This window comes from Pongo pygmaeus, chromosome 1, assembly GCF_028885625.2.
Source record: "Pongo pygmaeus isolate AG05252 chromosome 1, NHGRI_mPonPyg2-v2.0_pri, whole genome shotgun sequence".
NCBI lineage: Eukaryota > Metazoa > Chordata > Mammalia > Primates > Hominidae > Pongo > Pongo pygmaeus.
Window position 1 is genome coordinate 195737978 of NC_072373.2, and position 15470 is coordinate 195753447.

A 15470-nucleotide genomic window follows, 5' to 3' on the forward strand; every position below is an offset into this window, starting at 1 on the left:
ATGCTTCTTTCCTCTGTATATATGAGATAATTAGTCTTGAATTATGTTAGTTTTGAATTATTTAGTTTTTTAGGAACATATACCTCATATTTCATGTAGCTGCCCTATATATGTTTTCCCTATGTGGAGTATTTCTATAATTCACCAGTCATTTAAACTATGTTACAGAATAGTTTTAATTAATATTTTTACTTTAGTCTATAAAAAGTATAATAATAAATAATGTAGTGCTCTTACAATATGAAAAAAAAAAACTTGACAGTTTTAGAATCTTTTCTTGGTTTCTCTGAGAACTTTGTTGTGAATCTCCCTCAAGTTACTTAAATGATTTTAAATTTTTGGGAAAGGTGAAAAATACAGAAAATTACAAAGAGGAAAATCTGTAAAACTCAGCAAACTTTTTCTATAAAAGTCTAGATAGTAAATATTTTAGACTTTGCAGGCTCTATGGTTGCAACTGTAGACTCTGTCACCTCTGCCATTGTAGTGAAAAGCTGCCATAAATAATACAGGAAAGAGTGAGTGTGGCTGTGTTCCAGTAAAATTTTATTTACAAAAAAAGATGGTGGGCTGGACGTGGTGCACAGGCCATAGTTTGGCAACCCCTGCTCTATGATATTCCCACCATCCAGAATTAACCATTGTTAGATTTGGTTTATTTGCTCAGTTTCTTTCCCCTACCTTTTTCTTCTTTTTTGAAACATTAATCACTACTACCAGTTAGTCTCCCTTTTACATCCCTGGAAGCAACTGCTATTATGAGTTTAGCGTGTGTTCTTTTAGACAATCTTTAATATTTAATATTAAATGGAAAATATTTAATATTGTTTTAAAAATTATCTATCCATGTTGATACTGAGTAGGTTTGGTACATTCCTGTTGATTATAGTAATATTTTGCCTGTAGGTACCACATTTTATTTATCCATTGTCCTATTGATGAACATTAGATCGTTTCCAGGTTTTTGCTATTAAAAATCTTTGCAGCTAGGCGCAGTGGCTCACGTATGTAATCCCAGCACTTTGGGAGGCCAAGGTAGGCAGATTTCTTGAGCTCAGGAGTTTGAGACCAGCCTAGACAACATGGCAAAACCCCATCTCTACTGAAAATACAAAAAATTAGCTAGGTGGTGGCAAGTGCCTCTAGTCCTAGCTACTTGGGAGGCTAAGATGGGAGAATCACCTGAATCCAGGAGTTCAAGGCTGTAGTGAGCCTTGATTGCACCACTGCACTCCAGCTTGGGTGAAAGAGACCCTGTCTCAAAAAAAAAAAAAGAAAAAAATCTCTGGGGCGAAGTGTGGTGGCTCACGCCTGTAATCCCAGCACTTTGGGACACCAAGGATCACTTGAGTCCAGGAGTTTGAGACCAGCCTGGGCAACATGATGAAACCTCATCTCTATAAAAAATACCACAAAATTAGCTGGGTATGGTGGTGCATGCCTATAGTCTCAGCTACTTGGGAGGCTGAGGTGGGAGGGTTGCTTGAGCCTAGAAGGTAGGTCAAGGCTGCGGTGAGCTGAGATCATACCATTGTACTCCAACCTGGGTGACAGAGTGAGACCCTGTCTCTAAATAAATAAAGAAATAAAAATATCCGCTACAGTGAATATCCTTGTATATGTCTCCTTCTGTGTGTGTAGATGTGTAGAAATGGAAGAGTAGAATTGTTAGGTCAAAGAGCATTTTCATTTTTAGGGCTGTTCCAACTTTTATCCCTACCAACAGTTATGACTGTACCCATATATTACAGCCTCACCATCATTTAATGTTGTCAAATTTAAACTTTTTTTGCCAATCTGTTTGGTGATATCTTATTGTTATCTTATTTTATGTGTCACTGATTACCAGTAGGTTTGCTTATATTTCTGTTTTTTGGTCATTTGAATTTTCTTTGAATTTCCTGTTTTTAATTTTTCCCTATTTTTGTGTTGAATTATCTTTTTCTTAATGATTTTTAGGTGGTCTCTCTATAATCTGGATTTTCCCCCTTTTCAACTCATTATTTTCATCAACACAAAAATATGCAGTCCTACATCTTATCTGAGAATAATCCTTTTTTAACACCATGGCCCTCCAGCAACTATCCCTTTGCTCTGCTCTCTTTATGGAAAAACTCCTCTAAAGGTAGCCTGTTCTTACCGCCTCTGCCTCCTTATCTGTAATCTCTCCTTAGGTCATTCCAGTCAGGCTTTTGTCTGCACCACTGCATTGAAACTGTTCTTGTCAATATTGCTATCAGTCTTTATATTGCCAAATCTGGTAGTCAATTTACTGTATTTAACACAGTCACTTTCCTCCTTTCTTGAAATACTTTCTTCATTCAACTTCCAGGACATCATACTTGGCCCTTTTCTCAGTCTACATTACTTTTAGTGAACTCATGCAGTCCTGTGGTTTCATTTATTTACTGATTGATTGAGACAGGGTCTTGAGTGCAGTGGCATGATCTCAGCTCACTGCAACCTCCACCTTCTGAGATTGAGAGACCCTCCCACCTCAGCCTTCTGGTAGTTGGGACCACAGCAGCGTGCCACTATGTCTGGCTAACTTTGTACATTTTTAGTAGAGATGAGGTCTCACTATGTTGCCCAGGCTGGTCTCAAACGTCTGGACTCAAGCCATCCTCCCTCCTCAGCCTCCCAAAATGCTAGGATACAGGTGTGAGCCATTTCTCTTGGCCCAGTCCTGTGGTTTTAAATACCACCTAGATGGTGATTGATTCCTTCTAGATTTATTTAGATTTATTTCTCTTACCCTGACCTTTGAGCTCCAGATTCCTGTATCCAGCTGCCAACTTGACATTTACACTTAGATGATTAACAGCCATCTCAAATAATATATCTAAAACAGAACGCTTTTATCCCTCCAGACTTCTCTTCAGTGATCCCTACTTCTTACCACTTCCATTACCACCTCCTTAGTCTGAGCATCATCATTCTTTTGGATTATTGCAGTGACCTATCTGTCTTCCTGCTTCCATTTTTGTCCTTTGCAGTTTTTTCTCTACACTGTTATCAGAATGATCTTTTAAAAAAACCCAAATCAGATCGTGTCATTCCTCTGCTCAAAAACCTTCAATGACGTTCTGAAAAGAATAAAGGAGGCAAAGAGCTAGTTTCCACATATTGAAATTATAGGAAAACTACAGATATAAAGCTACGTAGTTAAAACAATTGGTACTGGTGCACAAATAGACAGACAACCCAGTAGAAAAGAAATCCAGAAATAGGTACAAACATTTTTTTTTTTTTTGAGATGGAGTCTCGCCCAGACTGGAGTGCAGTGGCACAATCTCAGCTCATTTCAACCTCTGCCTCCTGGGTTCAAGCAGTTCTCTGCCTCAGCCTCCTAAGTAGCTGGGATTACAGGCACGCGCCACCATGCCTGGCTAATTTTTGTATTTTTAGTAGAGACAGGGTTTCACCATCTTAGCCAGGTTGGTCTTGAACTCCTGACCTTGTGATCCACCTGCCTTGGCTTCCCAAAGTGCTGGGATTACAGGCATGAGCCACAGCACCTGGCCCAAACATATATTTAATATATGGGAATTTAGTAATGATAGAGGTGGCATTTCAGATCAGTAGGAAAAATATGTATTATTTAATAAATAATGCTGTGACAACTGAGTAGACACATGGAAGAAAATATAGATTTGCACCTCACAATTTAGACCAAAATAAAGTTCAGATGGAGAAAGACTTAAGAAATTGTAAGTATGTACTCAGAAAAATATAGGAAAAAATTTTAACAGTGTAGAGGTCTTTCTAAATATGTCACAAAACCCAGAAGCCATAAAAGAATCAATGGGGAAATTCAACCATATTTCAAAATCAAAAGACAAATGACAAAATGAAAAGGTTACATACAACTCATGTTACAAAAATCTAGTGTTTTTTAATATGTAAAGAGCTTCTGTGGGCCAGGTGCGGTGGCTCATGCCTGTAATCCCAACACTTTGGGAGGCCGAGGTGGGCAAATGTCTTAAGGGCAGGAGTTCAAGACCAGCCTGGCCAACATGGCAAAACCCTCTCTCTACTAAAAATACAAAAATTAGCTGAATGTGTTGGTACATGCCTGTAATCCCAGCTACTCAGGTGGCTAAGGCACGAGTAATTGCTTGATCCCAGGAGGCGGAGGTTGCAGTGGGCCGAGATCACGCCACTGCACTCTAGTCTGGGTGACGGAGTGAGACTGTCTCAAAAAACAAAACAAAAACAAAAAAATCCCCAAGGAGCTTCTATGAATCATTTTAAATGCCAGTAGGAAAATGGGCAAAAGTAACATATGCAAAGATATTTAACTTCAAAATGAGAGAAATGCTGGTTAGAACTATGGCTTAATCAGATTGGCAAAGAAAAATGATGGATAATATTGCTAAGGTATTCTTATTGCCAATAGGAGTGTAAATTGATAAAAGTGCTCCAGAGGGCAATTTAGTAGAACCTGTTAAAATTTTAACTTCCATTTACCCAGGAACTCCATTTTTAGAAATTTATCTTCCAGATACATTTTGTACATTTATGAAATGAAGCAGGTACAAGGATTTTAATCATAGCATTGTTTATAGTAGCAGAAGCTTGAAAACAACCTAATTTAAGTTTCACCAGTGGTCAGGGCCATGGTGCATTCACTCTGAGTTATTGTGTGAATTAGAAAAAAATAGCTCTACATGGGCAGGGTCTGAAATGTACCCTTTTTGAATTTCACACCTATTTATATGGCCTGGCAAGTAGAGTTGCTGTGCAGGCATACACAGTGGCCTTGTTCAGGCTGTAGTTAAAACTGAACAAGGTATATATCCATAACAATGGAATATTATGCAGTTGTTAAAAAAGAATATGGCAGCTCAGTATATACAGACATAGAGCAGTCTCAAATATCGTAAGTGAAAAAAGACACAAAATTGTGTAACATGGTGCCATTTGTGCTACACACACACACACACACACACGCACACACACTTGTGTATATGTATAGACTATCCCTGGAAGACAACTAATAAATGGGTAATAGTGGTTGCCTCTAAGGATAATTGAATGACTAGGGGAGAATTTTAAAAGGGAAAATTATTTTTTCATTGTGTATTATGTGAATCTTTGAATTTTTTGGCACATCTGTTAAAGAAACATTCATAGAATTTTTTTTTCAAAAGATAAAGGAAAGTGGTAATGAATATGAAGAGAGTTCACAGAAGAGGGACTACAAATAATGCTTACATGTGAAAAATATCTAACTACACTAAAGTAAAATAATTTTTCACTCATTGAGAAATAACAAAATGTTTGGTAATACTCTATTGACTAGGATACTGGGAAGGGCCCACATCTATTGATAATGGTCACATAATTTGATATAACGTCTATCAGTATCATCAGAATTGAAATTATACATTTGGGACCCACCAAGAACACTTCTAAGACTTTATTCTGTAGATAAACTAGCACATGTAGAATTAATTTATGTCTAAAGATACTCATTGTAGCGTTGTTTATAATAGTAAAATATTTATAACATCCTAGATATGTTCATCAGGTATTCTTCAGATTACTTATGGTACATTTAATAATGGAATACTATACAAGCTGTTATTAGGCAGCTTTATACAATGTTATGTAAATGGACCTCCAAGATAGTTTGCTAAGTGACAAGAGCAAGGTTCTGAATCTTGGTAATAATAGGCTACACTTTGTAGTCAGAAGCAACTTTGTTTAATTACATACACCATCTCTAGAAGGATATATAGTAGTACCACTTATCTGTGGCTTGAAAATATTAAATGGAAAATTCCAGAAATAAACAATTCATAAGCTTTAAATTGTGTGCCATTCTGAGTAGCACGATGAAATCTCATGCCATTCTGCCTGGGATGTAAATCATCTCTGTCTAGCATATCCACACTGTGTATACTACCCATCACTAGTCAGTAGCCATCTCAGTTATCAGGTCACAAGAAGAAGGATGAGTACAGCACATTAAGATATTTCGAGAGAGAGTACCTTCACATAACTTTTATTACAGTATATTGTTATAATTGTTCTATTTAGTAGTTACTGTTAACCTCTTATTATGCCTAATTTATAAATAAAACTTTATCATAGGTATATATGTATAGAAAAAAACAGTGTGTGTGTGTATATATATATAGAACCCTATATACATATAGGCAACATATATACATATATGTATATACATATACAACATATATACCTATATTGTATATGTGTATACAATCCTGTAGACATATTTCAGGCAACATAGTGGTTGCCTGAAACCATGAATCATACCAAACCCTATGTACATATATACATATGTATATATATAGAGAGAGAGCACTTAGCATTTACCACTACCTGGAATTATATATATATATACACACACACATACATATATGTGTGTGTGTGTGTGTATATGTATATACGTATATACGTATACATATATGTATACATATATACATATAGATATGTATATATCCATATTATGATATATTATGGATATATGTATACATATATATGTATATATGTGTATATATCTATATGTATATATGTGTATATATACACACATATATACATGTGTATATAGGGTTCAGTATGATCCATGGTTTCAGGCAACCACTGGGGGTCTTGGAACATATTCCTGGCAGATAAGGGGGAACAACTGTATAAGAAACTGGGAACAGTGGTTGTGTTCAAGGTTGAGTCTGGGTGGATGGCAGTCATTCATGTATATATTACTTTAATTGCAGAAACCACAATTATTTTTGTACCAACGCAATACTTCTATACATTTTGAATTTTGCACTGAGTTCATGTATTACTTTTGTTTAAATTAAATTTAAATATAACCTCCAGTGGCTTCCCATCACATTTAAAATACAATCTTAATTTTGTTTTTAACTGAGACCTTCCAGATCCTATACAATTTAGTTTCTGCCTACCTCTCCAAATGTATCATTCTCCCCTTGCTTACTGTCTTTCAGCCTTGTTCTTGCTGATGTTCCTAAAGTATGCCAAGCTTTCTCCCACTTCAGGGTTTTTGCACCTATAGTCTGCCTGCCTGGACTCTTCAGACCTTAGACCTTTGCATGGCTTACTCTTTTGAATAATTCAAAAGGTCTCTGCTCAGATGTTTACTTCAGAATTGCCCCTCCTCCATGCCATCACTCTCCATTCCTGTACGCTGCTTTATTTTCTTCATCGCACTTATCACTACCTAGAATTATATATTATTTGTTTTACTTGTTTATTTTTTGTGTCTTCCTCTAGAATGTAAGGCTCATACGAGCAGAACTTTGTCTTGTTTTCTGCTGTATCTCCAGGGCTTAGAACAGTGCCTGGCTTGTAGTAAACATTCAGGAAATAAATATTGAGTGAATACACATGTTTTAAGTACATTCCTCCACTCTGTTGTTTGCCCTATAACTTTGTTTTATAAAGACCTTTGTTTACAGAAGTTTTTTTTTTTTTTTTTTGGATTAAAAAACTTTACTTTTTGGCCGGGCGCGGTGGCTTACGCCTGTAGTCCCAGCGCTTTGGGAGGCCAAGGCGGGCGGATCACGAGGTCAGGAGACCATCCTGGCTAACACGGTGAAACCCCATCTCTACTAAAAATGCAAAAAAAATTAGCCGGGCCTGGTGGCGGGTCTTGTAGTCCCAGCTACTCGGGAGGCTGAGGCAGGAGAATGGCGTGAACCCAGGAGGCAGAGGTTGCAGTGAGCTGGGATCACGCCGCTGCACTCCAGCCTGGGCGACAGAGCGAGACTCCGTCTCAAAAAAAAAAAAAAAAAAAAAATTTACTTTTTAAGAGCTTTATTATGATAGGCAGAATAGTAGCCCCCCCAGAGATGTCCATGTCCTTGTCCACAGAATCTGTGAATATGTTACATTACATGGCAAAGGTGAATTAAGGTAGCAAGTGGCATTAGGGTTCCTAATCAGCTAACCTTAAAATAGGGAGATTATCCTGGATCATCTGAGCAGTTTTAAATTTTGAGGTAGTCAAATGTATCAGTCTTTTCTACTTTGATTTACTCTTTTGTGTTTTATTTAAGAATACTTTGTGATCCCAGCCGGGAGTGGTGGCTCATGCCTGTAATCCCAGCACTTTGGGAGGCTGAGGTGGGCGGATCACGAGGTCAGGAGTTTGAGACCAGCCTGGCCAACATGGTGAAACACCGTCTCTACTAAAAATATAAAAAATTAGCCAGGTGTGGTGGCGTATGCCTGTGGTCCCAGCTACTCAGGAGGCTGAGGCACAAGAATTGCTTGAACCCGGGAGACGAAGGTTGCAGTGAGCCGAGATTGTGTCACTGTACTCCAGCCTGGGTGACAGAGTGAGACTCCGTCTCAAAAAAAAAAAAAAGAATACTTAGTGATCTGGTTATTTGAAAGTTCTCTAGTGACTTTAGTTTTTTTTGTTTTTTTTTTCCTGAGATCTTTAATTGATGTGGAATATATTTTTGTGTATGGTCTGAGGTTGGATCTAATTTTTCTGAGTAGCCAATTGTCCTAATCAGCAAGATTAACAATTGTTTTCATTGTTTTGATCATACTTATTTTAAAAATATATATTATATTTATAATTTTTATATTTATAGTTTATAAATATATTTTTATATTTACATTTATAAATGTTTTTTAAAATCAGTAAATTAAACTAATACTGATTGGGAGAAGTAGGAATCTATGTGTATTTTCCAAGGTGACTTTTTTATTGCAACCACTCTTTCAGAGGAATTATATTTCTCTCTATGTATATGAACTTTCAATTGATAGCAATTACAGTCAGTGATAAGGTACTAAAAAAAATCTTTCTTTGGTTTCTGAATTTGCTTTTAACTAGGAAAGTATACAGGCAGATGCTATGAAATTTCCATCTTCCCAATCTTCCCAGCCTTCCAGGCTTTTAAAGAACAAAGGCATATCATGCAAACCCGTCACACAGACCAAGGCCACTTCTTGCAAACCACATACACAGCACAAAGAATGTCAGACAGGTATGTATCCTTGTGCGTTCCCCATGTACAAAGCTTGTTTTCTGGCTTGTTTATTTTTGTTTTTTAAGAAAGGAAAAGAAAATAATTGACAGATTCTTAAATGTGAAAACATTCCTTTTCTTGGATCGCATACTTCGAATACTTAATTTATTGCTTTCATAATTATTAACACTAATAACCAGCTATCATAACAAGCTATTATAATTACTAACATACAGTTTTAGTTAAAAGCATTAATGATTTAACCTGTTTTTTTTTTAAATACTGCGAATTCAGTTGTCAGTTGCTAACGGTACAATTAATTTATCTGAGGTATTGGTGACCATGAAAATTGTTTGAGCTTTACTGGAAAAAGTTGTAAAGTATTACCTTTAATCCCACTACCCTTAGATTTTCAATTGCTTTAATAGTCTACTGTGCCTAAAGCATTGATTACTATTTTTTTTTTTGATATGGAGTTTCACTCTTGTTGCCCAGGCTGGAGTGCAATAGCGCAATCTTGGCTTCCTATAACCTCTGCCTCCTGGGTTCAAGCGATTCTCCTGTCTCAGCTTCCTGAGCAGCTGGGATTACAGGTGCCTGCCACCATGCCCGGCTAATTTTTGTATTTTTAGTAGAGACGGGGTTTCTTCACTTTGACCAGGCTGGTTTTGAACTCCTGACCTCAGGTGATCTGCCTGCCTCGGCCTCCCAAAGTGCTGGGATTACAGGCATGAGCCACCGCCCCTGGCCTGATTTTTGTTTTTAATAATAATTTTACTTCATAGAATACACTATATTTAAAAGCTTAGTCTGTCAACAAGTAGTAAGTTTTTATGTAGGGTACCTTTATTTTGGTAGAAGTCAAGCAGAATCCTGTTTTCCTTCCTCAGGAAATTTATTTTATATTCCTATTAAAACAATATATTCTTTGTACCTGAATTTATATTATATACACATTCACACATGGAGAGTACTAAAGGATCTGTGGGCATCTATATGTGTGTATGTGTGTGTGTATGTTTGTGTGTGTGTGTGCGCTTATGTTTTGAGTTCTAGATTAAATATTGAATTGTTGGTTGGACGCGGTGGCTCATGCCTATAATCCCAGCACTTTGGCAAGCCAACATGGGCGGATCACCTGAGATCAGGAGTTTGAGACCAGCCTGACCATCATGGTGAAATCCCATCTCTACTAAAAATACAAAATTAGCTGGGCATGGTGGCACATGACTGTAATCCCAGCTACTCAGGAGGCTGAGGAAGGAGAATCGCTTGAACCTGGGAGGTAGAGGTTGCGGTGAGCTGAGATTGCACCATTGTGCTCCAACCTGGGCAACAAGAGTGAAACTCCGTCTCCTTTAAAAGAATAAATCTCGAATTGTTTTCTAACAATTGAAATTACTTTTTCATTTGACATTGCATTGGAAACGTTATTCCACAACAATATAAATTTAAATATACATTGAGATTCTTTTTTTCCAATTTTTATTTTATTATGTTTATTTTATTTTATTTTATCTTATTTTATTTTATTCAGGGGGTACATGTGCAGATTTGTTACCTGGGTATGAGATTCTTAACATAGATTTCAGTGTATATAACATAACCAACTCCGTAAGATTGGAAATTTAGATATTTGTATTATAAGCAATGTTGGGTTAAGCTATGTTAATGGATCTTTGTCCACTTGCCTAATTATGTCCTTAGGATAAATCCTAATCAGTGGAATTATTGATTCAAAGACTATCATCGTTTTTTTTTTTTTGAGACAGAGTCTATCTCTGTCGCCCAGGCTGGAGTGTAGTGGCGCGAACTCTGCTCACTGCAGCCTCCACCTACCAGGTTCAAGCGATTCTCCTACCTCAGCCTCCTGAGTAGCTGGGATTACAGGCACCCATTACCATGCCCAGCTAATTTTTTTTTGTATTTTTAGTAGAGACGGGATTTCACAGTGTTGGCCACGCTGGTCTTGAACTCCTGACCTCATGATCCGCCCGCCTCAGCCTCCCAAAGTGCTGGGATTACAAGCGTGAGCCACCGCGCCTGGCCTATCATCTATTCTTAAGGCTTTTGATACCTGTTGCCTAAATTGCCCTCCTGAAAAGTTACATCAACGTATGCTCCAACCAGCAGTGTTGAGGAGGATCCATTTCTGTACAACCTCACTGACACTGAGTATCAAAATTCAGAAAGGTTGAATATACAGTACAGTCAACACTAGTATACTCTTCATGTAGATTAATGAAATGTTAACTTTTTGCAATATTTGTTTTCTTTTTTTTCTGGATTGTTTGAAAGTAAAACATTATTTTTCTTTCTCTTTTTCTTCCTTTTCTTTCTTTTTTTTTGAGATGGAGTTACACTCTCGTCTCCCAGGCCGGAGTGCAATGACATGATCTCGGCACATTGCAACCTCCGCCTCCCGGGTTCAAGCGATTCTCCTGCCTCAGCCTCTCAAGTAGCTGGGATTATAGGCATGTACCACCATGCCTGGCTAATTTTGTGTTTTTAGTAGAGACGGGGTTTCACCATGTTGGCCTGGCTGGTCTCAAACTCCTGACCTCAGGTGATCTGCCCGCCTTGGCCTCCCAAAGTGCTGGGATTACAGGTGTGAGCCCCATGCCTGGCCTTTTTTTTCTTTTTCTTTAAAAAAATTTTTTGACACCAGTGTCACTCACCAATAAAAAATTTATTCTTTTTGTTTTTTTTTGAGACGTAGTCTCAAGAGTGCAGTGGTGTGATCATGGCTCTCTGCAGTCTCAACCTCCTGGGCTCAGGCAATGCTCTTGCTTTAGCTACCCAAGTAGCTGGGACTATAGGTGTGTGCCATTGCATCCAGTCAATTTTTTTTCTTTTTTTTTTTTAATGTAGAGATGGAGTTTCACCATGTTGCCCAGGCTGGTCTCTAACTCCAGGGCTCAAGTGACCCACCCACCTTGGCATCCCAAAGCGCTGGGATTATAGGTGTGAGCCACCCTGCTCAGCCAAAAAGTTTATTGTTAATTTGATGTGTACCATGGTCTTCAGCCCTAATTTCAATAAACTATTGGGTGCTTGGGATTACTTGTACATGTACCACATCCTACAGTTTTATTATACCTAGTGATCAAGCTTTGGGCAAAGGAGAAATTCAGTTTTCAGTAGCATCATTGGAAGTATTATGATTTGTGCTTAAACTTTTACCAGTGCATTCTTTTGAGAAATAGAAATAGTAACAAAATATGAATTTTAAATATGTGGGGAGATACATAAAGAACATTGCTTATTTGTTCTTGAAAATAACAGTGATTCAAATATTTCATTCAGATTTACCTATGCCTAATGAAAAAAATGATGCAGAACTTGATTCTCCACCTTCAAAGAAAAAAAGATTAGGTTTTTTCCAGACTTACGATACAGAATATTTAAAAGTTGGTTTTATTATCTGTCCTGGATCAAAAGAAAGTTCACCAAGGCCACAGTGTGTCATTTGTGGAGAGATCTTATCCAGTGAAAACATGAAGCTAGCAAATCTTTCTCATCATTTGAAGACAAAACATTCAGAATTAGAAAACAAACCAGTAGATTTTTTTGAACAAAAATCTCTAGAAATGGAATGTCAAAATAGTTCTTTAAAAAAGTGTTTACTAGTTGAAAAGTCACTTGTGAAAGCTTCTTATTTAATTGCTTTCCAAACTGCTGCAAGCAAGAAGCCATTCTCCATTGCTGAAGAATTAATTAAACCATATTTAGTAGAAATGTGTTCAGAAGTTTTGGGTTCAAGTGCTGGAGACAAAATGAAAACTATTCCACTTTCTAATGTTACAATTCAACACAGGATTGATGAACTATCTGCAGACATTGAAGACCAGCTGATTCAAAAGGTCAGAGAGTCAAAGTGGTTTGCCCTTCAGATAGATGAGTCATCAGAAATCTCAAATATCACACTTCTTTTGTGCTATATTCGTTTCATTGATTATGATTGTTGTGATGTAAAAGAAGAATTATTATTTTGCATTGAAATGCCTACTCAAATAACTGGTTTTGAAATATTTGAACTAATAAATAAATATATTGATAGCAAATCTCTGAATTGGAAACATTGTGTTGGTCTCTGTACCGATGGGGCTGCAAGCATGACTGGCAGGTATTCTGGTTTAAAAGCAAAAATTCAAGAAGTTGCCATGAATACAGCGGCATTTACACATTGTTTTATTCACCGTGAACGTTTAGTGGCAGAAAAGTTGTCTCCATGTTTACATAAAATTCTTTTGCAGTCAGCACAAATTTTAAGTTTTATAAAGAGCAATGCATTAAATTCACGTATGTTAACAATTTTGTGTGAAGAGATGGGATCTGAGCATGTGAGTTTACCGCTTCATGCTGAAGTACGTTGGATATCAAGAGGGAGAATGTTAAAAAGATTATTTGAATTACGACATGAGATTGAAATATTTTTAAGTCAAAAGCATTCAGATTTGGCCAAGTATTTTCATGATGAGGAATGGGTTGCAAAGCTGGCCTACTTATCAGATATATTTTCACTTATAAATGAATTAAATTTAAGTCTCCAAGGAACTTTGACTACTTTCTTCAATTTGTGTAATAAAATTGATGTATTTAAGAGAAAGTTAAAAATGTGGTTGAAGCGCACACAAGAGAATGATTATGACATGTTCCCTTCATTTTCTGAATTCTCAAATTCATCAGGCTTAAATATGACAGAGATCACAAGGATTATTTTTGAGCACCTGGAAGGACTTTCTCAAGTGTTCAGTGACTGTTTTCCACCAGAACAAGACTTGCGTTCAGGAAATTTGTGGATAATTCACCCTTTTATGAATCACCAAAATAATAATCTCACCGACTTCGAAGAAGAAAAGCTAACACAGCTATCTTCAGATTTAGGATTACAATCACTATTTAAATCAGTGTCTGTAACTCAGTTTTGGATAAATGCAAAGACAAGTTACCCAGAACTCCATGAAAGGGCAATGCAATTTTTATTACCCTTTTCAACTGTTTATTTATGTGATGCTGCCTTTTCAGCTTTGACTGAGTCAAAACAAAAAAATCTGTTGGGTTCTGGCCCTGCCCTAAGACTTGCAGTCACATCTTTAATTCCAAGGATAGAAAAATTAGTGAAGGAGAAAGAGTAGCAATATGCACATTGCTTAACAGTGAAGTCAATAATCTTGTGTTAAGTTTTGTATAAGTAACCTAAAAGATAATTTCCTAATGTGGATTTGTGTTTTCAGTGATTAAATGTTTTAATAATTTTTCCCTTTTTGTTGAGGAATTTAATAATTATGATTGTTATAAATAATTATGTATAATTGTAATCCAGGGTAGAAAATTTAGTTATTTCATTAAATTTGGATTAGTGACAAAGACTGCAGGTAATGAGAAGCCCAGTTTATAATGTAACAGCACAACCTGGATGTTGAAACAGCTTGGCCTTTAGAAGCAAGTGGAACATTTCAGTCTTCCAGCCAACCGGCTACTTACCCCTGCAAGGTTGTGAGTAGGTGGAAAAGATAGATCTTTTTTATTGAGATGGAGTTTTGCTCTTGTTGCCCAGGCTGGAGTGCAATGGCGTGATCTCGGCTCACTGGAACCTCTGCCTCCTGGGTTCAAACAATTCTCCTGCCTCAGCCTTCCAAGTAGCTGGGGTTACAGGCATGTGCCACCATGCCCGTCTATTGTATTTTTTTAGTAGAGACGGGGTTTCACCATATTGGTCAGGCTGGTCTCGATCTCCTGACCTCAAGTGATCCACCTGCCTCGGCCTCCCAAAGTGCTGGGATTACAAGTTTGAGCCACCGTGCCCAGCTGGAAAAAGATAGATCTAGGCAGCTTGGGTAACTATAAATGGAAGCAGCAGGGGGGTTTGAGACCCCTCCTTGGGGCCTTTCTGGCCCAATATACCAGGGCTTAGCAAACTTTTTAAATAAAGAGCCAGATAGTAAATATTTTCAGCTTTGCAGGCCATACTGTCACAACTACTCAATTCTGCAGTTGCAGTGCAAAAGCAGCCATAGACAATATGCAGATGAGTGTGGCTGTTTTTAAATAAAACTTACTCGTGAACACTGAAATATGAATTTCATAATTTTCCTATGTCACACAAGCTTCTTTAAAAAATGTTTTTATCATAAAAAATGTAAACAAACATTATTAGCTTGGGGGAAGGGGAGAAGCATGGAAAAAAATCAGACATCTGGCCAAATTTGGCCCATGGTTTGCCCATCCCAGCTTTAGACAGATTTCCAGGTAAGAGCAAATGGGCCAGGAGTGGACTGTAGGGCTTGGTTCAGTGAAAGCCTCTATCCATGGCTGCAAGTATCTGAATTTTCAAACACCTTTCACATTTCACTGTCAGCCGAGATAAATTAGAGGGAAAAGATATCTCAGGCAAAGATAGAAAAGAGACTTATTTAATAATTAATGGTTATTGATTTATTACAATTTTATAAATTAATTTACTAATTTACTAATAACTTTCTGAGCTCTTAC

At 37.2% G+C, this 15470-nt stretch overlaps 1 protein-coding gene across 7 annotated transcripts in view; it reads left to right on the forward strand.

The window, feature by feature from the left end:
* Window positions 1–15052, forward strand: part of ZMYM6 (zinc finger MYM-type containing 6) — a 51694-nt gene extending 36642 nt beyond the window's left edge. For 3 of the 7 annotated variants that reach the window (XM_054496785.2, XM_054496794.2, XM_054496799.2), the window contains 2 exons: window positions 8840–8993; window positions 12282–15052. In XM_054496785.2, coding sequence (XP_054352760.1) covers window positions 8840–8993; window positions 12282–14113 — 1986 coding nt within the window. In that variant the 3' untranslated portion in view covers window positions 14114–15052. Of the gene's footprint in view, window positions 1–8839; window positions 8994–10908 lie in introns of all 7 variants that reach the window. The other 4 variants (XM_054496807.2, XM_063666111.1, XM_063666112.1 and 1 more) reach the window with 4 other exon arrangements.
* The last annotated feature ends 418 nt before the right edge of the window (window positions 15053–15470 follow it).